At 39.6% G+C, this 25,945-nt stretch overlaps 1 protein-coding gene across 1 annotated transcript in view; it reads right to left on the minus strand.

Annotated features, from left to right (window-relative positions):
- Nucleotides 1-25,945, minus strand: part of LOC122308820 (protein ESMERALDA 1) — a 32,372-nt gene that overhangs the window by 1,306 nt on the left and 5,121 nt on the right. Inside the window, exons 5-9 of the mRNA XM_043122067.1 lie at nt 24,449-24,646; nt 9,171-9,375; nt 8,888-9,055; nt 349-516; nt 71-261 (exon numbers count right to left, since the gene is read on the minus strand). Of these exons, the coding sequence (XP_042978001.1) occupies nt 71-261; nt 349-516; nt 8,888-9,055; nt 9,171-9,375; nt 24,449-24,646 (930 nt within the window). The remainder of the gene's footprint in view (nt 1-70; nt 262-348; nt 517-8,887; nt 9,056-9,170; nt 9,376-24,448; nt 24,647-25,945) is intronic.

The following is a 25,945-nucleotide window of genomic DNA, read 5'->3' on the forward strand; positions in this document are numbered from 1 at the left end:
TGCCTCCTTTAAGCCATTTCATTCTATATGAAATGTGCTGAAATTATTAGCAAGGAGAAATGGTACATACCCAATATTTGGATTATCAAAGAGTAATGCTAACTTTCGCTTGTCGGGCCTGATTGTCTTCGAGTGTCCACCATACAAGTATCGCCGGTGGCCCATCAGAAAATGGGGGAAGTTTCCACCTTGAGTTGTCACAAAAACCTCACTATGGAGACAAACAGTGTAGTCTATAGCAGCCATCCTGGAAGAATAATTCTAGAAGAACTAGCTCGAGTCAAAACAATGACATTAAAGTCGGCCACCAAGATGGAAGGAAACACAAAGACAACAAATTGTTCATACCTTAAATGCGGCAAGTTCCTCATTTGATGCCAGCATATCTTTAGTTTGCAAATTTGGGAACATCTCTAATAGCGGGGCCATATTTTTTTCAGCATTGTATATCTTTCCAGATGCCAAGTAGATGTAAGTGCTTCTATCAAAGCCCATTCCCCTAAGCATCAAGCCTACCTAATGAAACACAAGAAGAAGTACATACAAACATTTATACAACCTAAATGTAATAAAAAAATAATTTAAAAGAAAAGCTCATCAGAGCATTGAACAAAGTATCTTATGTGCTTAGCATCTGTAGCACAAGGAACACCACAAAATATCACAATATGTAAGAGCAAATCCAATCAGTTAGTGAGACAACCTTCGCTATTCTTCAATCAATCTATCCAGCCGTTATGGTCATATTATCTATGGCTTTTGAGAGCACAAGAAGATATATAATCACAACATGATTAAGACACTCAAAATGAAAACATCCTGAGTTGTTGGACAATTTAGCAATTAAAAAGGGTATGTCACTAAAATTTTCTGTATGGTTTGCTGTGTTCAAAATCTTCTTTGGTTTTCAACTTTGGTAATTTACATTTGGTGCAATTCACTCCATGAGGAGTGGATTCCATGGGGGGAAGGGATCTCCCTTGTGGACTGGTCGCTACTGGGGTGTACAGAAAAGGGAAGGGCATCACTCTTTTTTCTTCAAAATTTTAATTTTTCTCTTCTTTTTGTATTTTATTTTTTGAAGAGATGCTGATGTGGCAATAATGTACGTCTATTGTAAGAGGTGCCTGATGTGGATTTAATGCTACCTAGCAGAACGCTAGTCAATATTTTTATGGAATGATCAATTTGTGAAAAATAAAGGCAAAAGCGCAATGTGCAATACAATAATATAAAATGAAAAACAAAAAGAGCTTTTTAAAAATGCTTCAACCATCAGAAAATGAGATCCTGTACTTGGGTTTTTTGCCTATTCTTGCGATAAATAAAATTTACCGATTAAAAAAAAAATAAAATTAGATCATATGCATAAACAGATAGGACATAAAAGAATAGCAAAAAGTAGAGAAAAATTTCAGACAATTGCAACTTTGATGATTATTGTTTTGATTTTAAAACAAATCCAAAGAGAGCCTCATTAAACTTACGAAGTTCCACAAAGAATATATTAAACAAGACACCCTAGTTGACTGATTAAGGAATATTCAGAATAGAAGAAAGAAATAGAACCCAAACCTCACTATTAAAATTAAATTTTTAATAGTGGATTCCACATTTTTTTAAAGCGAATGCACAATGTTTGCGTACTGCATGACTATATATAGCATTACTCTTATTTTCGTATGTCTTTTTTTAAAAATAAAGAATAAAAATACACTCTAATCATTACTATAATCCAGACAAATGCTCTTAATATTGGATTAAAATCTTTAGCAAACTTTCTGCAACTGTTATTTCATTCAATTTAAAGCTCCAAAATGGTAGCACAAGAAATTATAAGATGCAGCAAAGGAATTGCTGTAAAACTAGATTTGCAAATGTGTATATGACTGTGTAAGTGTGAGCACACCCATGCGTTTATCCTGGCAACATTAGTACTACTACCTGATGTCTGGAAGGTTCAGTTCCTTAGAGTTGCTGTCTTTTGTCTACATGATAAAGTCCATTTGATTGTATTTGTAGATTAATTGTGATTATATGAATTGTATTTATACTTTTGTTTGTAATTTTGCATAATTGATTGTATATATTGAATAATAAATCAAATTTCTGTTATTTTGATCTTCTAGAACTTCATTTTAGGTTTTTATTTCTTAAAATCAGAAAATATTAAAAATTAATAATAAAGGAGACGAGTCGAATCGAATACTCTATAGGACTTGGTTCAAGTTTTAATTGAGTCTCAAGCTGAGCAAGGGCTTATTTTGTATAATTAAGTCAAGCTCAAACTCAATTTCAAAATAATCATGCTGAACTGCCCTGCTTGCAACCTTCTATGTACTCATTTCTAATCAAAAAAACATTTCGCACTCATTGACAGCCTCCATTTTACCTAACTAATTTCTATGCAATAACAGAATGATTAGACAGATGAATTTATCCAGATTTGGGCAATCAATTTAAGAAATTTATCAACTCTTGCTGAGGAAGTGCTGAGTTGAATGTTAAATGAAGCTTTCTATAACTGCAGAATGGTGAGATTTGTTGCTTCCTGAGGATGCTCTGGAGTTGCTCATCTCTTATGTACGCAGATGACCCTGTTATCGTTGTGAATGGGTTTAAAAATTACTTGAAAGCCACATGATGTATTGAAGGAATATGAAAGGATGTCGGATCAATTGGTCCATAAATCTAGGTGTGCAGTCTTTTTTCCTTCTAGAGCTTCTGCAGCAAGGAAAATGATTGTTTTTCAAGAAAGTGAATTTCAGGGTCCTTTTTGCCTCGAACCTATTTAGGAGTGCAGACTCATTACGGAAGGCTAAAATCTGCAATGCCGGACCCTTTCTTGATGAGGATTAAAGGAAAGTTAGCTAGCTGGAAAGCTAGGTTGCTTTCAAATGGAGGGAAATTAGTGCTTATTAAGCATGAGTTGTCTAGCATGCCTTTACAATTACTTTCTGTGCTGAATATTCCTACGAAAGTTTTATTGGACATTCAGAGACTTTTTCTTATTTCTTTCTGGCGGGATAGGGCTGGAAAAGTTAAAAAGAAGTGGATAACTTGGGGGAAAGCTAGAAAACCAGTGGAAGATGAAGGTTTGGGGCTTGGAAGTCTTCACAAGGTGAAGGCACTGCTTATGAACTTCACATGGAAATTTCTTCATGAGAAATCTGTGGGAAAACCTTTTTAGAGCTAAATATCTTTTTGATCGGTAGGATCTTCTTGGCGAGATTCAAGTCTTTGGGGATAGATGTGGAAATCCTGATAAATATGGAGATGGAGTAATTAGTGGTAGATATTGAGATATTGTATTAGTGGAGTAATTTATGGTAGATATTGAGATATTGTATTAGTGGAGTAATTTATGGTAGATATTGTTTAGGAAGTTTCTATTTAGAAAGTTTCTGTTTTCCTGTAAAAAAAATTTTAACAGGTAAAACAACAGTAATTGCACCAGCCGGGAAAGTTTTCCTGTAAATTAGTTAGGCAGATTTCCTGCTCTTATTCTAGGAAATTCTTTCCTTCTTGGATATTTCCCTTGTATCATAAATAGAGATCACTAGCATGCACAGAAAGTAATGGAAATAACATTCTGATTTCAATATATTTTGTCACTTTTACAAGAAGTGGAAAGAGGGAGTGCTTGGGTAATCAGAGATGGAATTATTAATTTATGATATGAAGATTGGTCTGGGCATGGTGTTCTGGGAGAAAAGGTTGAAGGGGGTGCAAGAAGAAAAGCTAATGCTTGCTTATGTGAAAACCTGGGATATGGCTAGAATATAGAATTTGCAGGCAAATGACTTAGCTAGCCAGCTCAATTTCATGCCAGTTCCTCTGAGAAGTGGTTGAGATATATCAATATGGAAAGCTGACAAGGTTGGTTTATTATCTACTAAATCTGCCTGGACGTGTATTAAGGATCAGGGTAATGTAGTAAGTTGGCATACTTGGTATGGAATAAGTATAATCCCAAGAAAATTTCAGTTTTCTTGCAGAAATGTTTCCAGTCAAAATTTACCATTTGATGTTAACATTCAGCAGCTGTTTATTCCTCTAGCATCGAAATGTGTGACTGGTGTGATATTCCTGCTCTCAAATCAGTCGATCACGTTATTAGTTTTAGTCCACTAGTAAAGCAGATGTTGAGCCACTTTGCTGATTTGTTGGGTATCGGAAGCATTGAAAATCAGTATTGGCTACAAAGGGCTAATTTTTTGATTTACAAAGCATCAACAGGTTCAAATTTGGTCTTGTGATTGTTCTTTTATCATCACTAATTTCTTGGTGTCTTTGGTTGAGATGATGTGCAGCCAGAATGGAAAATCAGTTATGGAGTAAGAATAGAGTATTAAGGAAGAAAAATCAAGGTTTTTCTAGAAGATGTGATCTCCCAAATATCCTCACTCCAACAAATTAGGGATGTTTCATGGAGACAATTGGGTGTATCATCTACTACATGCAAAAAATCAAAGCCTATTGTTTTAAACAACTCGAGCATTCATTCGGTTATGTGAAGATGAATGTTGATGGGAGTTCACTTGGTGATTTGGGGCCTGATGGTGGTGGTGGCATTATCCAAAACTTGAATGGACATTTTATGGCTACTTTCTTTTTATTGATGGGGGGATCTAATACTAGGGCTGCACTCAAAAGCAATCCTGGATGATGGGTCATAACCCTGTCTTGGATTAAATCACCCTTTTGTGAAAATAGAATTAGATACTTAATTGATAATTGATTGGCTAAATGGTGGTGGTAAGGTGCACTGGGATCTATTGAATGTTTGGGATGAAATTCTTGAGGCCAAAATGGGTTTGTGTTAAGTTCCTCGAGGGCCCCGTTTGGATAGTAAAAGTGTTTTATCACATCTCATCTCATCATTACAACTTTTTCAAATTCCCATACAAAATATAATAAACAATTCAATTTTTTCAAATCTCAAAACAATAATAATATTAAAAAATAGTATTCTAACAACATTTTATTCAACTTTCATCTAAAATCATCTCATCTCATCTCACTATCCAAACGATGTGTTAAGTTCCTCTTACGTTTTTTCCGAGGTGAACTCAATCAGAGATTGTTTGGCCAAGTCTGGTGCAGCCAGTAATGCAGCAGAGTATAACGATTGTAACAGCCTTCCTTGGTGAGTTAAAGGAACCATTACTTCAGGAAAAGCAAGATGTCCTTACCTGAGATGTAAAAAAGGTTTTAAAGAATGTATATTTTTTTGCTTTTGCTTGTATGGTTCAGTGATGTGGTAGTTTAATGTTCAAAGGGCAGTTTTTTAATAGATGGTTGTTTTCTTTTTCTTGGATGTTTGTTTCTCTACCTAAAATGAGTTGTTTCTGGAATAATAGAAGTGCCAAGTCTTAGGGGTTTTTCCACCCCCCTTTTTTAAGAGTTTGGTTTTGTGATTTTTTTTTTCTTTTTTTTGGTAAGTAAGAAAGACACTTTTATTCATTGAATTAAATAGGCGAAGCCCATATACAAAGGAAGTATACAAAAGAAACACGTAAGTACATTCTAGAAACAGAAAACGAAAACAAAAATTCATTAGCAGACCCTCCATTAAGCACAATAGCAGAAAACCATTGAAGTAAAGAACACAAAAAATTTCCAGATTTCCTCTACCGTACACTCATTATTAAAGCACTGGTCATTCCTTTCCCACCAAATACACCACATAAGACACAAAGGAACCATCTTCCACGCAGCAGCCACTTGAGGACAACTATGAAGCTCATTCCAACATGCAAGTAAATCCACTACTTTCATAGGCATTACACAAGCCAGCCCAGCTCTACAAAAAACACCATCCCACAAAGCCTTAGCCACCTCAGAATGTAGAAGTAAATTATCCACTGATTCGCCATGTTTCTTACACATGAAGCACCACTCCATAACAACCAAGCCACGCTTCCTGAAATTATCGATCATCAAAATTTTCCCAAGCGATGCTGTCCATATAAAAAAAGCGACTTTGGACAGCACATAAGACCTTCAAATACGCTTCCACAGAAAAGAAGTGCAATGTTGAACAGTCAACACCTTATAATATGACCCGAACCAAAAACTTTTTACTCCCCGTATGCTTCCATAACATTCTGTCCCTCTCATTACCTCCAATACCCAGAGAATACAAGCAGCTGAAAAAAATCCGCAACCTCATCAAGTTCCCAATCCTTAACAGCTCTAATAAAACAAACATCCCACTGCAATAATCCATTAGAACAGATCAACAAAACTGAAATGGATGCATGCCGATTAGCTACCATATGAAAAATAGCCGAAGCACTCTAACAAGAGCACGCTCACCACACCAAACATCAAACCAAAAACGGATCCTTGAACCTCTCCAACAACAAAATTAACATGTTTAACGAAATCCTCCCACCCCTTTCTAATGAATTTCCAAAGACTCACGCCTTACGTCCCCCTAACCTCCTTAGAACACCAACTCTCAATCACTCCCATATTTCCGATCAATAACCTCCTTTCACAATGATTCCCCTTCCAATTGATACCTCCACAGCCACTTCCCCAACAAAGCTTTATTGAAACTACTCAACTTTCAAAGCCCCAAACCTCCATTTGGATTAGGAAAGCAAACTCTATTCCAGCTCACAAGATGAAATTTATTCTCCTCTCCCACTCCACCCCACAGAAATGCACGAAATAATTTCTCAATCCAGTTTGCCACTCTTGTAGGCAATGGGAATAAATAAAGATAAGAAGTTGGAAGGTTGGAAATAGTACTTTTGATGAGAGTAATTCTACCCCCATGTGATAAGTATAGCACCTTCCATCCCACCAATCTTTTCTCAATCTTTTCTACCACCCTGTCCCAAATATTCTTAGCCTTGAAAGACGCCCCCAACGGAAGACCAAGATATTTCATAGGTAGAGAAGCAACTTTACAGCCAAACAGTTAATATTCAACACATCCCCCACCAGAACCATCTCTGACTTTCCCAAATTCACCTTAAGGCTTGAAACAGCTTCAAAACATAATAACATGGCCCTTAAGGTTTGAATTTGCCCACAATTAGCAACACAAAAGATAAAGAGTGTCATTTGCAAAAAAGAGATGAGAAATTATGATGGTACCATTATTAGCATTTCCCACCGAAAAACCCAACAGATGTACACCCTTAACGAGCCAGAGACATGATCAGATTGAGTTCCCCTCCATTCGACACTTCACAAATGACATTCAGTACAACAATCTCACCATCTTCCACTTCTGACTACAAAATCAGATCCAACGTACCACCAAAGGAGTTGCCAGTGACCAGCGAACTTTTCTATGCCAGATCTGGAATCCTCGGAACAAGATTCGGCTCTGGAATGGTTGAAAAAGTGACCAATATTCCTGATAAATCCGAAATATCGGTACGAGCCTTAACTCTCCACACCCGTTTCAAGCTTTTACCCAAGCTCAAACCATCCACTTTAGATTTTCCCTTCAAGTCCTCAGCCTTCTTACTACCCACACCAAAGTCCAGCCCACTAGCCTTCACACTCTTTAGCTTATCTACAGATCCATTTTTTAAAACCTCTAAGCCCAAAAGGCCCAGGCCTATGCCCAACTCAATCCTCTTCAACATAAACTCCACTTTAGTCTTCATGTTCAACAATATTTCTTGCATGGCCTTTAACGAAATATCCTCTCCTATCCCTAACAACTCCTTGGAAAGCTGACCATCACCCTTAGGAATATGAACCAACTACTGCTTCGACTTCAAAGATGGCTGCAAAACCTTCCCACCAGACACCCCACGAACCTCCCTACTGCCCACCAGCCTCAGTGGTGGCTTCATCAAAACCTCCACGAAAGACCCCTTCCATTGCGCTTCCAAATGAGAATAAGAAGCTACCTTCTTCTGTACTCTGTTTTTCTCGACCAAAACAGAGGAAGAAATAGCCTACCTAAGCACTTCTACAAACCCCCTCCACCACTCACCCTTCGACCCTTCTAGCACCACAATCAAACTGTGCCTCTTATCATTCCCAAACTCTAACAACATCAAGAGCCAACCATAACTATTATGGCATCTCTGAACCACCAACATTTGGTTCCCCTTTCTACGAGTTTTAAAGAACTCAGAGGAGCCAACCAACGCTCTGCAAGTCCCCACTTCCAATTCCAACCGGTCCATAGCAACAACATCAATGAAAATCAATTTAATGACCCTAGGACTGCTCTACATGATTCTCTGCCACTGATAATTTTCACATTTCAACTCAATAGCTTTTGATCAATGAGAAACTTCCGGCACGATCCCATCAAAAAGGCTAAAACCACCAATCCCCAATAAAGCTAACTAATAGAACAAGAAGAAAAATACGAACTAGATGACTCTGAGATAGATTAAAGATTATTCCTAGCAAGAAGCGCTAGGAGTGGAAGACGTAACAACAAACATAGAGTGAGAGAGAGAGAGAGAGAGAGAGAGAGAGAGAGAGAGAGAGTTAAATCCCCAAACTCTTTGTTACAAAAGATATTCCTCTGCATAACTGAGGGCTCATTAATAAAATTAGGGTACTGTCTGCTTCTCTATATAAACAAAAGTGATACAGTAAAGTTTGGACATGATGTAGGTAAACAATCATAAATTAAATAGATAAATAAAACCTTGAAGTAGGCAAACGATCATAAATTAAACAATCATATATAACTTTATTTTTGGACTAGCAGCAAGCACAAGACTCGAACAATCAAATTACCCATGCACTTAAGGGAAACTCCTAATTGAGGGCCTTTGCACCTTGGGATTAGTTGGGACTTTGTCCCAAACACCCCGTGCAAATAAAAAAGAAGAAGAAGAAGTCCAAGTCTATGCACAATTACATGCAATGGAACTATAGCAAATGATATTACCTCTAAAGGAGTAAGTGGACATTTTCCATTGATCCTGATTGCTCCAGGACGTATAACTCGACCAGGTTTTGTAAATTTCCCTTTCCAACCTCTTTCCCTTGCTGCCCTCATGTTTGCGCTTTCTTCCTCTCCACCATCGAAGACGCAGCAAGAGAAAGCAACCATATCCTGCACATGTGAGAATTAATAATAGAACCTGCAGTAAAACTCAATGATAATCTCAACACCAATTGTCATAACCAAACATTTCAAGATACCACATTTCTATTTAATTGAATCTGACCTCCTCAAAACGAAGATGCACAGAAACGTATTTGCCACCATTATTTGCACTGCGTTCCTTCATTCTTGCAACCAAGCTTTCTCCTAATGTTAATATAGGGCTTGAAAACCTTAAAGCTTCATAATTTGCCATGCATCTAAGCCGTTGAACAGCTGGAGGAGCATCAAATGACAATCGATTTGCAAAAGGAGAAATCCTTATAACCCTGTTTTATTCAAAAGAAAAAGTTGACACTTAATTTTGTGCAGTACTAATTTCATCCTGTATTCATGTATTGAAAAAGATACACCATTGCTTGCAATACATGAGTATGTGCTAGGCCATGCAATGGCATTGACTTTTCCATGTATCAACACCAAACTTGAGATATTAAAGAAGAATTTCAAACCAAAAAATAAAAATAGATAGTTCCAATTCACAAACACTTCACTGTCATGTATTATATCATACATTGATTCATGATGAAATAATCACTGCAGTAACAGTAGCAGATCGCTTTAAACACACAAATGATAAGTAATGGATCTCCAACATTCAGTATTCATCAATCAATTGTTACTTACCACTGATAAGGTAGTATTCAGGTTAGATTTTACAAAAAAAATTTTGATAAGTAATAAGTTATCTCATTGATATAAAGATAAGCAAATCCCAGGTACACTGAAAGTATACATGGGACTATACCTATTTAAGAACTAGAAATAGTTACAAGGAAATCATGGAAGCTGAGACCATTCAAATCTAAAGAGATGGCCCACAAAAACAAAGTCTTCCAAAAGAAACTCCTAAACTCATTCAATGATCGCTCATTATACTCAAAAAGCCTCTCATTTCTTTCACACCATATACACCAAAAAATACATAAAGGAACCATTTTCCACACGTCTGCAATCTAAGGTGTCCCAGTGATCCCTCTCCAGCTGGCTAACAATTCAACCACTTTGCCCGTCATTACCCATGCTATTCCCAGTCTGCTGAAAAAGTAGTTCCAAACATCTCGAGTAAAATCACAATGTAAAAGTAGATGGTCCACTATTTCATCACTATTTTTGCACAAACAGCACCGAATTTGTGATTATAAGGCCATGTCGTCTAAGATTATCTATGGTCAAAATCTTCCCTAGAGCTGTTGTCCAGGCAAAGAATGCAACCTTGGTTGGTGCTTTACTCCTCCAGATGTTCTTCTAAGGGAAGTTGTGCCTTTGTTGTAAGGTAATAGAGTCATAAAAGGAGCATACCGAGAACTTCCCTTTCCTAGAGGGTCTCCATTCCAGCAAGTCTTTAGTTGTGGTAGCAATAGAAGTGTTGTACAGCAAGTTCAAAAACTCCACCCAAACAATCACTTCCCAGTCATGGGCATCCCTATTGAGGCTAATGTTCCACTCCTGAGAATCTTGATTGATTACCCGCAAATCAGCCACCATAGCTTCTTTTTCCCTTGCAATACTGAAAATTGTGGGATAAACTTCCTTCAAGGCCGTGTCTCACATCCTTCCAAAAGCTGATCCTACTACTATCCTCCACACACAATCGAGTATTACTAACAAAGAAGTGCCTTTCTGTATATACTTCCAGCCCCACTCCATAAGCCCTCCTACCCTCTTTAGAACACCAGCCCCCCCCCCCCCCCCCCCCCGGGGGGCGGGCGTTCACTACCATACTTCGTGTCAATCAACCGTTTCCATAAGGCTCCCCTCTCATAGTTATAACGCCACAACCATTTACCTAATAGAGCCTTATTGAAATCCCTCACATTACGAACCCCCAAACCACCGTCTCTCAAAGGAGAGCAAACCTTGTCCCACCCCACTAGGTGGAATTTAAACTCATCACCTATTCCACTCCACAAAAAAATCATGCTGAATTTTCTCCATTCTCAATGCAATGCTATTGGGGAGGGAAAATAAAGAAAGGTAGTATGTTGGAAGGTTTGACAAAGTGCTCTTGATAAGTGTGATCCGCCCCCCTTTAGATAAATACAACCTTTTCCACCCAGCCAGCTTCCGCTCAAATTTTTCCAGCACCACCTCCCAAATTGACTTAGCTTTGAAAGGAGCTCCCAACGGAAGACCAAGGAACTTCAAAGGCAGAGAAGAAACCACACAACCCAAAATGTTAGTGAACCCCCTAATGTTGTTTACATCACCAACCACGACCATCTCCATCTTAGCAAGGTTAATCTTCAACCCGGATGCTGCTTCAAAACAAAGTAACATGGCTTTCAAAGATTGGATATGCCCTGCATTTGCCTCACAAAATAGCAAGGTGTCATCTGCAAACAAAAGGTGAGAAATAACGGTAAAGCCACGGATATCTCCCACAGAGAAACCTAAGAAAAACCCACTCTCTATTGCAGCCGACACCATTTTACTTAGCGCCTCCATCACTAGAACAAACAAGAGGGGTGATAATAGATCACCTTAACTTAGTCCTCTTGAACTATTAAAAAAGCCCACTGGATCTCCATTTACTAGAACCGAGAAACAAGCTGTTGACACACAGTGCCTCATCCATTTCCTCCATCTTTCTCCGAAACCACATCTCCCTAGCATATATATCACAAAATCCCAATTAACATGATCATATGCCTTCTCCATATCTAATTTGCAAATAATACCTAGAGTTCCCAACTTGCCTACTATCCAAGCATTCATTAGTTATAAGAATCGAGTCCAAGATTTGTCTCCCTCTCACAAAGGCATTTTGTGACTTAGAAATAATCTTTGTCATGACCGTGCTCATCCGATTAGCAAGAACTTTTGAAAGTATCTTATACACACTGCCCACAAGACTAATCGGCCTATAGTCTTGGACCTCTCTTGCATCACTGTTTTTAGGGACTAGAGCAATAAAAGTAGCATTTAAACTTTTCTCAAATTTGCCAGTAGTGTAAAACTCCTGAAAAACCAGCAATACATCCTCCCTCACCACTTCTCAACAAGTCTGAAAAAAAAGCCATAGTGAAGCCGCCCGGCCCTGGAGCTTTATCCTTATTCATTTTCTGGATAAATTGATGTACCTCTTCCGCTTCAAATGGTCTCTCCAACCAAGCCGCACTATTTTGATCAATAGCCTCAAAGACTAACCCATCAATAGTAGGCTTCCATGCATGAGGTTCCCGACCAAATGTTCAAAATGGCCAGCCACGTGTTCCTTTATAACTTGATCGGAGGAAGCACCAACCTCTATGTTCATGGACTCAATGGAATTAAACCGCCTATGTGCATTAGCAACTCAATGAAAAACTTTGTGCATTTATCCCCCTCCCAAAGCCACAAAGTTAGAGACTCTTGCCTCCATGAGATCTCCTCCATAAGGGTCAACCGTTCAAGTTCAGAAACTACTCGATCTTTTCTGTTGTTCTCATCCTCTAGACCCTCCAAGCTTTGTAGTTCTTGAAATAAGCTCTTCTTCTATGACGTTACATCTCCAAATACCTGTTCATTCCATATCTTCAAATCCTTCTTCAAAGCTTTCAGCTTGTAGGCCAAAATATTGCTCGGATTGCCCCCAAATAAGTATGAATTCCACCATTGTCTAATCAAGTCTACAAACCCATCCGTTTTTAACTAGATATTCTCAAACTTGAATGGCCTTCTACCCCCTTGAATACCACCACAGTCTTAACATTACAGGAAAGTGATCAAAGCATATCCTTAGGAGCCTTTTCTGGCTTAATTCTAGGTATTGTAGCTCCCACGAGGGAGAAATGAGAAATTTGTCCAATCTTGACCACGTTCGGTTATTAGACCAAGTGTCCATCAGATCTAGCTCAAATATGAAATTCAAGAAATCCACCATAGCTTGATTTTGTTGTCCCTCCCCTGATATTTCGCTGGAAAATCTTATCACATTAAAATCCCCACCAATACGCCAAGGAGCCTCCCACTAAACACTTAGGCCAGCCAGCTCATCCCAGAGCAACCGCCTCTCACCATCCAAGTTAGGACCATATACCCCAGCAAAAGCCCATAAGAAACCATCATCTATATTTTTAAAAAAACACCCCACTAAGTATTCTCCCACAAGCTCTTCAGTGTTATCCACCACCCTCTTATCCCACATATCCAAAACTCCACCCAAGGCCCCTTTCGAAGGTAAGTATGTCCAATCTACATATTGACAACTCCATATGCTCCGAATAATTCTTCTATTAATAATCTTCAACTTTGTTTCCTGCAAGCAAATGATATCCACCGTCCATTGCCTCAATAAGGCTCTTATTTGAAGGCATTTATTAATCTTGTTCAGCCCCCAAACATTCCAACTCAGAATTTTTGGCTTCATTTAACAACAGTTCCAGCCCTCCCCTTATTTCCACCACGACTTGCACTCCCCTCATTTCCATCATAACTAATGGATCAAGTCAACCTCTTCAACTCCCTATTTTTTTTGGACCCTGCACCATGTTGTCCTACCTCAATGGCTATAATCAATGCCTTAAACTAATCTTCGTAGCCCTCACACAAAATCCCCAAACAACCTTGCAATTCTTCTACCTTTTTCAATACCCAATATGAAGCAATAGTAGGAGGGATCATACTTATAGGGGTAGGATCCTCTCCTGCTGACTCCTCCCCCTCGTTTGAGTAACTACAAGGGTCGTAGAGCATCAACTGGCCTTCCCCATCTGACTCCCCCTTATCCGACGAGCCCCCACTTTGCTAAACAGCTAGAGTATCTACTCGTACTCCCTCCAAGGACTCACCGTAAGCCATAAAAGCATCACACCACCTAAACTAAGCCTAACCCAAAAAATCCAAAGGTGTCCCAATGCTCGCCGGAACTTTCTATGGCAGTAAAAGATCGCACTGAGCCACACCCTAGTCTTCCTATTCAGAAATGCACAGTTTGAGGCCTCTTGCATCCATGATTTCCCCCATCTCCACTTCCGGCGGTTGTACCACCTCCGACAAACCACCACCCATGTCGCCACAAGCCATCGTCCCTGTCTGTGTAAGACTCGGGCCCAGTACAGTAATTTCAGGCTCCACCCTCACCCCCAATAAGTTCGAAATCGGGCCTTTCTCCTGCCAAATTTGGCTCGGCCCATAAGCCACCTTTTTCCCCTTCCAATCCGTCTCTCCTTCAAGGCCCCTGCAATTCTTCATCCCTTTTTGAGGCCCATTCACCTTAGCCTTGCCCAACACAACCACACCCTTCATTTGAACCTCTCTTGGGCCACAGACCACACCCAAACCCAAGCTCATCTCTTGTTTCTTCTCTACACACCTTAACATCCAACTAATGTTGTCTTGCAACTTATCTATCTAACATTTCATCTCCTTCAAAACACGCAACTCATTTTCCTCATTCAGACCGACATCCACTCTGCCAACTTTCTCTCTTGCTTGGACTCCTACAGAAGCAACAAAACTCCTTTGCAGTCCTAACCCTTCTCTCGAGCATGCCACAGTGTCAGAGTTATGGAGACCCCTGACACTTCCTTGGGGAAGCAGAGCCTCCTTGTACAACCGAAATGGTGGTTGTTGTGGTGGCTGGAACACCAAATCACCTGCACTACCAGCCTCCCACATAACCTCCACCAACATCCTCCAACCCCTTCCCTCTCTATCCTCTGGTATGAATAAGAAATTCCTATACGCACCCCAACCATACTTCATCAAAGCCATGAAGCTACCTCTTGAGTTATGGCGTCGCTAAACAACATGGCCCCTATCTCCTTCTCTATGTGCATAATAGAACTCCTTCCTCCCAACCTTCAAGCAGTCCTCCAAGGCTTTGATGAACCACCTTACCTTACCTAACCCCAGCCTAATCTCTTTCACCATCTTCCATCCTTTCTCAGTTAAGAATATAAACCTCCCATCCCTCGCTACTTCAAAAACTTTAGATTCAATAACTACCTACTTCGTAGTACCCATATCTCCCTAAGAACAAACACTAACTCACCACTACAAGATTAAAACTAAATAGAACCTATTTGTATAGGTATTATTTGGATTGACAACAATCATACAGCTCCAAAAACTAGAAAGTTGAAGCCTCGGCCGCATGTTGAGTATGTCATCTTGATTGGATGAATATAGCAATATTAGTTCTTCCCCAGTAGACTCCTTAGTGGGGATTAATTAAGGATGACTTACTTATAAAAATAAAATAAAATAAAATCTTCCCTAAATATAGAAAACTCAGTAGTTCACATAGTAAATTTGGTAATCACCACCTAACACAGCCCAGTATCCAAGCAGTTAGAAACCTAAATTGGCATATCGGAATTCTATGTTTTGTTTGAATATTGACTCACAGCTGCTGCTTGATTATTTTAGTGTTGATTGCCTTTAAGCGTTGATTTGAGTTAGAACCTTCCATATTGGATTCATTAAGACATTCATATGGGATAAAAACCTGCCTAATTGGGACTGCTGTGCAATTCTGCCCAAGTCCCTATAGATGGAAATATTGCCACAGCTACAATTAGGGAAAAAGGGAGACTCCTAGAAGATTTACATACATGAATGCCAAGCCCCCATTGAGCTTATTTTTAGATATTTTGCCTTTATGATCAATAAAATTTTGTAAAGCAAATTCAAATTCAATCAGATAATCTCTTATGATCAATAAAGCAAATTCATATTCAACTAAGGCAACTAAGGCTACGCTTGGAACATGGAAGCCGCTGAGTTCATCTGAGTTGAGTTCAAATTTAAGTCTAGCCCAACATCCAAACACACAACTACCAAACCACTAAACATCACTCAACTCAAGACCTCTTTACACGTGGAATCCACAATCTTTTTCAACTCTTTACCCTCAATTCCCACAACCTTTTTCAACTTCCCATAAAAACATCTAAACTCATCTTAGATGAGCCCCACAAAACTCTCCACAATCTCAATTCACTACTATTCATAAATAACTCAACTCAACTTAGCTCAACATCCAAATGATGCCTGAAGCATTTGCCTATTCTTAATATCTTATGATCAATAAAAATTAGTTTACCAATAAAAAAAAAATTAAATTAAAAAAAAAAAGGGAAAAGAGAAAGAGAGAATGGTTGGTGATGAGTCATGTTAGGTTTAACGCATTAGGATGCATATAACAAGTTGCTTACTAAATTGGAAGCAAGCCAACCCACTGAGTATGATGTAAACATCAATGTGCAAGTGAGTTATTTCCGTCGATAATACAATGGTCAACTAAAGGAAACCAGATTGGGTTTCATTAAAAAAAACATCTATAAAAAGGAATTTGAACCTTAGCATCAGTAAAAAGGTTTGCTAGTAATGCTTGCGAATATTTTTCTTCTGTTGCAAAAGAAGAGTTGACATTTAGCAGGTGAGAAAGCAAGATAGGCAGATCTGATCATAACCATCCTTTCTTTAAAATGTGAATGCGATGTTGTTCTAAAAATTGTTATACGTATTAAGATGTTAAATAGACTTCCTTTGGTAACCCTCTTTATGCATGCAATACTATGTAAAAAAAGTTTGAATGTAAATGATTTTAAATGCATGCTTCCTCATTGTGAAATGCAACAAAAACATTACAAATACTTATGATACCTTATGAAAACCAGATGGAAACAAAGAAAGCAAATCAAAAGAAAATAAAAGCAAGTAACTAAGAATGCATGGACAGGTTTTGAAATATTTTCTTGGCCTAATGATTGATGTGCAGTGGCACCAGAGCTATAGGGGTGTGTGCCACAGTCTTGTATGGTCTGCTGGAATGGTTCATCCAAGTGAACCTAGTTTATCGAGAGATGTCCATATCATAGAGGCAGTTCAACCTTCGGCCATCAGAACAAAACCCCAGCCCTTGTGATCACCTGCACTTATACACGGTGTAAATGTTTGTTGGCCACCCGAGATTAAAGCAAAAGGTTTATGATATAATAAATGATCTTATAAAATACTTATATGTTAATTGAAAATAAACTTGTTCTAATCTTACTTAATGTATGATGTGTTTTACTTATAGAGAATTTGACTTATTTTGCTTTTGGGTTTTAAATGTCCCAGGTACTGATGATGAGGATGAGATGGCAGGCCAAAACTTAGTCGAGCTATAATAAGTGTTTGACACATGGCTGTCAGGCTTTGATTATGATGTTATTATGGATATTTTGATAGTTTCATCTTAATCGAGTTTGCTAAATCATATAACATGTTTTTAGTAAGAGTTTTCAGTTATTTTTGAGGTATTCTAATTATTGATCCTTTTTTTTATCAAATTGTAATTATTGATCCCTTATACTTGGTGCTAGTTGATATTATGACCAACCCTAATGGAAGGAGGTGTTACAAGTTTGGTACCAAAACTCAAGTTTAAGAGAATTTGTAGATTCATATTAAGAGGAGAGAAAATACTTTTTAGAACAAGGGTGTGCCCTGCATGCTTTAGAATTTGTATAGGACTCGTGCTTTATTTTTAAATGTTTGTTTCACTGAAACACACTTCAGAAATGGCACCCACAACCTGGAGTAGGCATATCACAACGAATCCTCAAGACTCTCACCATGTGAACAACAAGAGGGTTCTAGAGAACTCAGACTCCCTTGTTGTCTCGACTACATGCTTCTTTGAGGCCATTGCCAACAGTCAAGTCATGGGTGCTAGGAATGCTATGGGGATACACTTTTGGTAGTTCAGTCGTTAACATCCCCCGGGCCTTTGATAGTTATCAAAAATAAATAAAAAAATACATCCCCCAACCTTTGATGGAAAGTCTGATGTTATGGATGTCGAGAATTGGATTGGGTAGATGGAGAAAATACTCAAGGTGCTCAATTGCATAGATGAGCAAAAGGTGGAGTTTAGCGCTTCAATCTCGCTAATGTGGCTAATATGTGGTGGACTTCCACAAGAGAACTGTCAATAGGAGTTGGGTGGAGAATTACCAATTACTTGGGCAAGGTTTCTTTTACCACTTCTTCACCTAGGCTGCTAGAGAGGCCAAAGCCCAAGAGTTTGCTGATTTGAAGCAGGGGCATATAACCATGCAGTAATATGCCTCAAAGTTTATTGAGCTTTCACGCTTTTCACATACCTGATTCTATGGGTCTCTGAAGACACAGAAGTATGAGGGGGACTGAATCAGAGGATTTTCAACAGCATCATCGCACTCAAGATAAGGAACTTAGCTTAATTTGTCCATAGGGCAGTTATCATAGAAGAGAATCTTCAGGTGAGTGCTGAACAGTATAATCAAAAGTAATTGGGCAGTGTGTAGCAAGTACTTAAGCATGTTTGAGTGGAAGACTTGAATATGCTTTGTCTATTGCTATGCCAATGGCAGAGCATTTTATTTGCAATTTTTTTTTTTTCTTCTTGGTGATGTTTTCAATCATGCGAGTTTGAATAAGTTTTTAGATTCATGGGTTTCTCAAAGACTTTAGTGATAGAACAGAAATCTTTTGTGGTGTCGAGGGAAGGTCGATGGGTTGTAGTCACGGAAAAAGGATGGAAGTTGGTAAAGAAGATGAGACTAGAGCTAACCACTGCTAGGTGGTTCTCCAAAGCTCTGGACGACTGTGTAAAAGAAAGGAAGACGGAGTTCTATGCAGGCCATAGAGTGGGTGACAGGGGATTCATAGCACAGAGGTGCTCAAATTTGCAGGGGGTCTTCATGGCGTTGGTAGAGTATTATGGGGGTGGACGTAGGAACTGCATTTTTATCCCTGAAGATTTTGAAGGTTTGGGTTGGAGAAAAATGGTGGAGACATTGAAAGAGATGGAGCAAGACGGTGGTCTCACACGGGCGACACCGGCAGCAACGTTATCGGAGCATCCACAGTGGCCCTCACGGTCATACAAGGAGGCTTTGCAGCAAAAGAATGGTAAGGTCCTGTCGCTTCAACAGGCCGGGCCAGATGACAGAGTAGCAGGTGGTAGGCAGCTAGGGAGGAAGACCATTTCGGAAGATTTGCAGGGACGTGATGGGGGTGAAAAGGAAACTGTTGGCTTAAATAAAGAAACTTATCTTCGGGTAATGACCGACATGCAGATTCAGTTGGAAGATCTCCAACTTAAATTAAACTGTTTAAAGAAACTAGTTGAGGACGGGTCAGATGGAGGGGACCTGGGTGTAGGGCCTGTAGGCCCAGAAGATGGGCTCTGGAAGGGAGTGGGGGCCCTATGTTCTTCGAAGGACAAACAGCCCGTAGTGGAAGGATTTAATCCGGCTGTTTTAAATGGAAGGGCACCTAACGGGTGGGTAAATGGGCAGGCCTCTAAAAGCTTAAGTAACGGGCCCAGCCCGAGTAACGGGCCCAGCCCAAGCGAAGCCCAGAGGCCTTTGCCTAACGCAAAGCTCTGGAGGCCCCGAGCGCAGGTCACGGACGCGGTGGACGTTGCGTTATCGAGGCCACCTGTGCCGGTGAAGGGACAGACGGCGACGGCAAAGGGACAGACGGCGACGGCGAAGGGACAGGCGTCGGAAAACACCTTAGTCGACTCCGGAGAACTTCCTGGACTGGATCCGACGCGTTTTTCGGGGGGGATTGTTCGTGTAGCTCCGGCGACGGTGGAATCTCTGAAGGTGAACCAGAAAATGCCGGTGATGATGGAGCAACAATTATTACCGTCACGTGAGGAGGTCTGTGCAGTACGAGACCATCTGTCCATGTTTTTCCCCAAGATCTGTACACAGAAGTTGCCGACTCCATCAACGGAAACCAAAGCTGACCAGAAAGAGTTACCTGTCACGGTGGAGCATTTGGATTTTATTGAGGAAAATGGAGTTGAGCAGAACATGGAGCGTGTGGAAGACAGCATCGTGGGCTTTCATCAAAGCAACTTAGCGGAGAATACTGACATCTCGGTGGTACCAGAGTCTCAAGAGATAAATAAAATGAACTCTGTGGTTGAATGGGAAGGCTGCAATTCGTTGGATGACGAAATTGAGAATGGGGACAGAACTCCATTCCCTTTGAATTGTGAGTTACCTGGTGATTTTGATACATCAACTTGGGTGTTCAATAAGGTAAAAGATATTCAACATGTGGTGGGATTGAAGTATGTAGGATATGAAGAACAATTTTTAGCACTCCTTACGGCTATTGAGGCGGGGCACATGATTGATAAAAAGATGGGATCTAAGAAACAGAGGGAACTCAAGAGACTTAACTGGTCCTTAAATGAAGGTAGTTCAAGTCGGGATAGATCTAAAGGGAAGGGCACCGCTGTTTCTTTATGAAGCCTAAAATTTTGTCTTGGAATGTGCGTGGGCTAAATGAGTTTAATAAGCGCCAGCGCATAAAATTTTTGCTTCGGGAATGGAGGGCAGACATCGTTTGTTTTCAAGAAACAAAACTGAAATTGGTGAACCGAAAAATTGTGAGAAGTGTGTGGAGCTGTTCGTATGTAGACTGGGTGTATCTGGCTTCAAATGGGGCCTCTGGCGGTATTCTTGTGATGTGGGATAAAAGAGTGATGGAAAAAATGGAGGAGTATATAGGAGATTACACAGTGGCTTGATCATTTAAGATGGTGGAAGATAACTTTATGTGGGCTTTTGCAGGTATCTATGGACCAAATGTTGATAATATCAGAAAACAATTATGGGATGAACTTGCTGAATTACACACTTGGTGGGACCTCCCATGGTGCATTGGTGGTGATTTCAACATTATAAGATTCCCTAGTGAAAGATCTGGAGATAACCATCTTCGCTCAGCTATGTCAGAGTTCTCAGATTGCATTTTTGACTTGAACTTGATAGATCTTCCACTTACAGGAGGCCCTTTTACCTGGTCCAATAGCCAAACGTGGTCTCGCTTAGACCGTTTCCTCATTTCGCCGGAGTGGGAAAGTAAGTTTACAGAGGTGTGGCAGAAGAGATTGCCACAAGTGGGGTCCGATCACTTCCCCATTTTACTAGATGGAGGAGGCATTCAAGGCGGTCGGCGTTATTTCAAATTTGAAAATATGTGGCTTAAGAGTGAGGGTTTTGTGGAAAGGGTAAGGCTTTGGTGGACATCATATCAAGTTTTTGGTAGTCCCTCTCACATACTTGCAGGTAAACTAAAAGCTTTAAAGACTGACTTAAAGCTTTGGAATTCTCATACCTTCGGAGACTTGGGGGAACAAAAGAAAACCATGCTGGAGGAACTACAGAGTATAGAGAGGTTCATGGAAGTTAGAGTTCTTACCCCAGAGGAGATTTCGCGCAAGGCAGAGTTGAACTCAGAAATAGAGAAAGTATTATCTCTGGAAGAAATTTCTTGGCGTCAGAAGTCAAGAGCATTGTGGCTGAAAGAAGGGGACCGAAGCACAAAATTTTTCCATAGAGTGGCCAACTCTCATAGGAGAAACAACACTATTGAGATGCTGCAGATTAATGATAGTGAATGTACGGAGGCTTCAATGATTAAGGAACATGTGGTAAGTTTCTATGAACAACTTTTTACAGAAAAAGAGAGATGGAGGCCAAATTTGGATGGACTCAGTTTTGATTCTATTGAGCCACAAACTGCGTCATGGTTGGAAAGAGCTTTTGAGGAAAATGAGGTAATTGAAGTAATCAGAAGAATGGCAAAAGATAAAGCACCAAGACCAGATGGTTTCTCAATAGGATTCTTTCAAACTTGCTGGGAGGTTGTGAAAGAGGATATTATGAATGTGTTCCAAGAATTATATGTGGGAGGAAAATTCCAGAAAAGTTTGAATGCTACTTTCATTGCCTTAATGCCGAAGAAGACAGGGGCATCAGAGGTGAAAGACTTTAGACCCATTAGCCTCATAAATGGGGTTTACAAAATCATCTCAAAGGTGCTTGCAAACAGGTTAGGGGTGACCTTGGCTAAAATAATCTCAAAACCACAAAATGCTTTTGTAAAGGGCCGTCAAATTCTAGATTCTGTCTTAATAGCCAATGAATGTCTGGATAGTAGATTAAAATCTGGATGTGTAGGGATCATTTGCAAGTTAGATATGGAGAAGGCATATGACCATGTAAATTGGGATTTCCTCCTTTATTTATTGAAGAGATGTGGTTTTGGAGAGGAATGGTGTATGTGGATCAGATGGTGTATCTCAACGGCCAGATTTTCAGTTCTGATCAATGGCAACCCAGAAGGTTTCTTTAATAGTTCCCGGGGGTTAAGACAGGGAGATCCGTTGTCACCACTTCTCTTTGTTATCATTATGGAAGCACTGAGCAAGATGTTAACGGCCCTAGTTAACAATGGTCTTCTGGCAGGTTTTTCACTGGGGGATTTAAATAGGGGCACTGTTTCAATTTCACACTTGCTTTTCGCCGATGATACTTTAATTTTCTGCGAGGCAGAGCAGGACCAACTTAGTTCTCTGAAGGCGCTCCTTCTGTGCTTTGAGGCAGTATCAGGGCTGAGAGTGAACTTTGATAAGTCAGAGATGGTACCGGTTGGTAGTTTAAGTAATACTCGGCAGTTAGCGGGCATACTTGGGTGCAAAGTGGCTTCTTTCCCAATGACTTATCTGGGCTTACCGTTGGGGGCTGCTTCAAGAGCCTTAACGATTTGGGACACAGTTATTGAGAAGATAGAACGAAGATTGGCAGGATGGAAAAGATTATATTTGTCAAAAGGAGGGAGAGTGACCCTTATCAAAAGCACTCTTTCTAACTTACCAACTTATTTTTTATCTCTATTTCCTATCCCAGCAGGTGTGGCAGCGCGGCTTGAAAAACTATACCGAGACTTTCTATGGAGTGGGATGGGGGAAGAATTTAAGTTCCATCTAGTCGGTTGGGACAAGGTGTGTAGACCAATTCACTCAAGTGGACTAGGGATAAAGAACTTGAGATTGTTTAATCAAGCTCTCTTGGGAAAATGGTTATGGAGATACAATGTGAACCGGACGCTCTTTGGAAACTAGTAGTTGATTGTAAATATGGTCGGTCTTGGGGAGGTTGGTGTACTAGAGAGGGCAATGGGCCAATTGGTGTGGGGATTTGGAGGCATATAAGACGAGGATGGAGGGCTTTTGCTAACCGTACTAGTTTGGTGGTGGGGGAAGGAACGCGTATAAAATTTTGGAAGGATGTTTGGTGTGGGGAGGTGGCACTAAAGGATTCCTTTCCTTTAGCTTTTCGAGTGGCAAGTGACCAAGAAGCAGCGGTGGCGGATCTCATGACCCTCTCAGGAGATCAAGTTCAATGGAATGTGACCTTCACTAGAGCAGCACAAGATTGGGAAATAGACAATTTTGAGGCCTTTTTTCGTTTGCTATACTCCAAGAAACCAAATAGACTGCAAGTCGACAAATTATGGTGGATACCAGCGGGTAAGGGTATTTTTTCAGTTCGCTCATTTTATAAGGCCCTTACAGCTCCACCGAATCCTCAATTCCCATGGAAAAGACTGTGGAGGAACAAGGCGCCTCCTAAAGCACTGTTTTTCACATGGACAGCAGCCCTGGGTAAAATTTTGACCACTGATAACTTGAGGAAGCGAAGGATAATCATTTTAGATTGGTGTTGTATGTGTAAGAAAGCCGGTGAGACAGTGGACCATCTCTTATTACACTGTGAGACAGCCAGGTCTCTGTGGTGCGAAATTTTCAGTCGTGTAGGGTTAGGTTGGGTGATGCCGGCTTCAGTGGTTGGGCTTTTGGCGAGTTGGGTGATGCCGGGAGGTACTTCACAAATCAAAGCTATTTGGAAGATGGTCCCTATCTGCATTATGTGGTGCTTATGGCGAGAGCGTAACGAGAGGACCTTCGAAGAGAAGGAGCGCACACTAGGGGAGCTGCGTCTGTTTTTTTTCAGTACTTTGTTTCAATGGGCCATTGCCATAGATTTCAATGGCCTAAATGTACATGATTTTCTTTTGTCCTACTTAGCGAATTAGATACGTGTTATCTCTTGTATACCTCCTTGTGTACTTGGGCTATGCCTATTCTTATTAATACTATCGTTTACTTATCAAAAAATTTTATTTGCAATTCCGTACTTGGGGACTATCTAATAGAAGTTCAAGGGAAACTTCTTCCATCAACTCGATTGTGTTTGGCATGGTTGGATTTGATATGATTTTGGGTATGGATTGGTTGTCCCGGCATTAGTTGAATTTAAGTTTGAAGTATTATAATTTATGGATCTCTTTATCTAGTGCTATTTAATGTTATGAGGTGGCATCCCTATGGGAAAAGGGTGGGGGGTGGGGGGTTAATTACACCAACAGCGCAGCATACATATACAACTCAGAAAATCATATTCTTTTAATACTAATATAGGAAACGATAAAGTTCCATTGTTTAAACAAACCTTTCAGCGATAATAAAAGAGAGAGAGAGAGAGAGTAGACAGAAATTTTGATACTTTAACTCACTTTTCTTCAAGTAACCTTGGGAGCACTGCATCTCTATAATACTGAATGGGTGACCAAGCTTTTATTCTGAAGTTGTAAACATTGCTCATGTTCTGGTCAAACCGTTCCATTATGTATGCTGGAATCTTGTTAACCACTCGCACATCATTTTCCAGTGTACTGATGAAATAATCTTCATCATAAATGTCTCTGAATTTGCTGTTCAAGGAAAACCTAAAGTATAAGCTAGTTTACATTAGAATATTAAAACAAAATGTAAAATGGAGCCATAGATGTCCTGAGGAACAAACTGTGATATTGAATGGATGACTTAACAATATATAGTGAGCACGATCGTCATGAACTGCTCAAAACCAAAAACATAATGACTACTCTCATCCACAAACTGTTCAAAAACCCAAAAAACAATCTTCCACCAGAAGTTTTTTAACTCTTCAAGTTCATTAATCCAATGGATTACCAAGGACAAAGTCATCTGTGGATTCATAGAGTACGTCACGATAGTAAGAGTCACGCTATGATATTTGTCGAAATGGGCAAGCAAAAGCACAGAAAAGGAACTGCAAAATCCATATCTCACTATATATTTAACTCTAAAGAGCTGCTATTAGACTAGTAAAGTAGTTTACATTGCACAAAATAACTCCTTATAAAACCAAAAAGAAAAATAAAAAATGAAGGATTGCACAACATAGCTAAAATATACCAAAACATCAGTCTTATTACTATCATTACTCATGTACAATTAAAGCCACCAACTTAAAATAATATTCAACATGGGGATTACATTATCACCGACGAAACAACTCACATGACATTAATATGCATTATAAATGGTATTGAATTCTAATCAAGATACCCTTGCCATCTACCAATAGAGGGCCTTTCTTTTCCACCTTTAAACCCTCCTCATTAACTTATAGCCAGAAGTGAGAGAAGATGACACTATAAGCATCAAACCAGTTAAGTCTAATGTATTTGAATAGATATCAAACAAACAATAGTGCCCATAGATAAGTGAATCAAAGGATAAGAGTTTAAAAAGGTAACTGATTCCATCATAATACAGTTATTCAATAACCACGTCCATCATAATACTGTTATTTTTTTTTAGAGAAGTAATAGAGTATATTAATAAAAGAATAGGCAAAAAGCCACGTTCAGTACAAAGAATGTCCTAAATTACGTAGGAGCAGTAGAGATAAGGAAGTCATGAAAATTTTGGCCATTAAAATTAACAGCAACAGCCCAAGTACAAAGAGTTCTAAAAAAGAAAACTTTTAGCTCCTCCATTGATCTCTCTTTATCTTCAAATGTCCGTTCATTGCGCTCCTGCCACACGCACCACATAATGCATATCGGAATCATCTTCCAAATTGCCTTGATCTGGTTGTTGCCTCTTAGACCTATCCAACTAGCAAGTACCGCCACTACCTGTTTCCGACATAACCCAACCCAAGTCTAATCAATAGAAAACCTCATTCCATAACCCTCGAG

The sequence above is a fragment of the Carya illinoinensis genome, chromosome 5 (genome assembly GCF_018687715.1).
Source record: "Carya illinoinensis cultivar Pawnee chromosome 5, C.illinoinensisPawnee_v1, whole genome shotgun sequence".
NCBI classification, from domain to species: domain Eukaryota; kingdom Viridiplantae; phylum Streptophyta; class Magnoliopsida; order Fagales; family Juglandaceae; genus Carya; species Carya illinoinensis.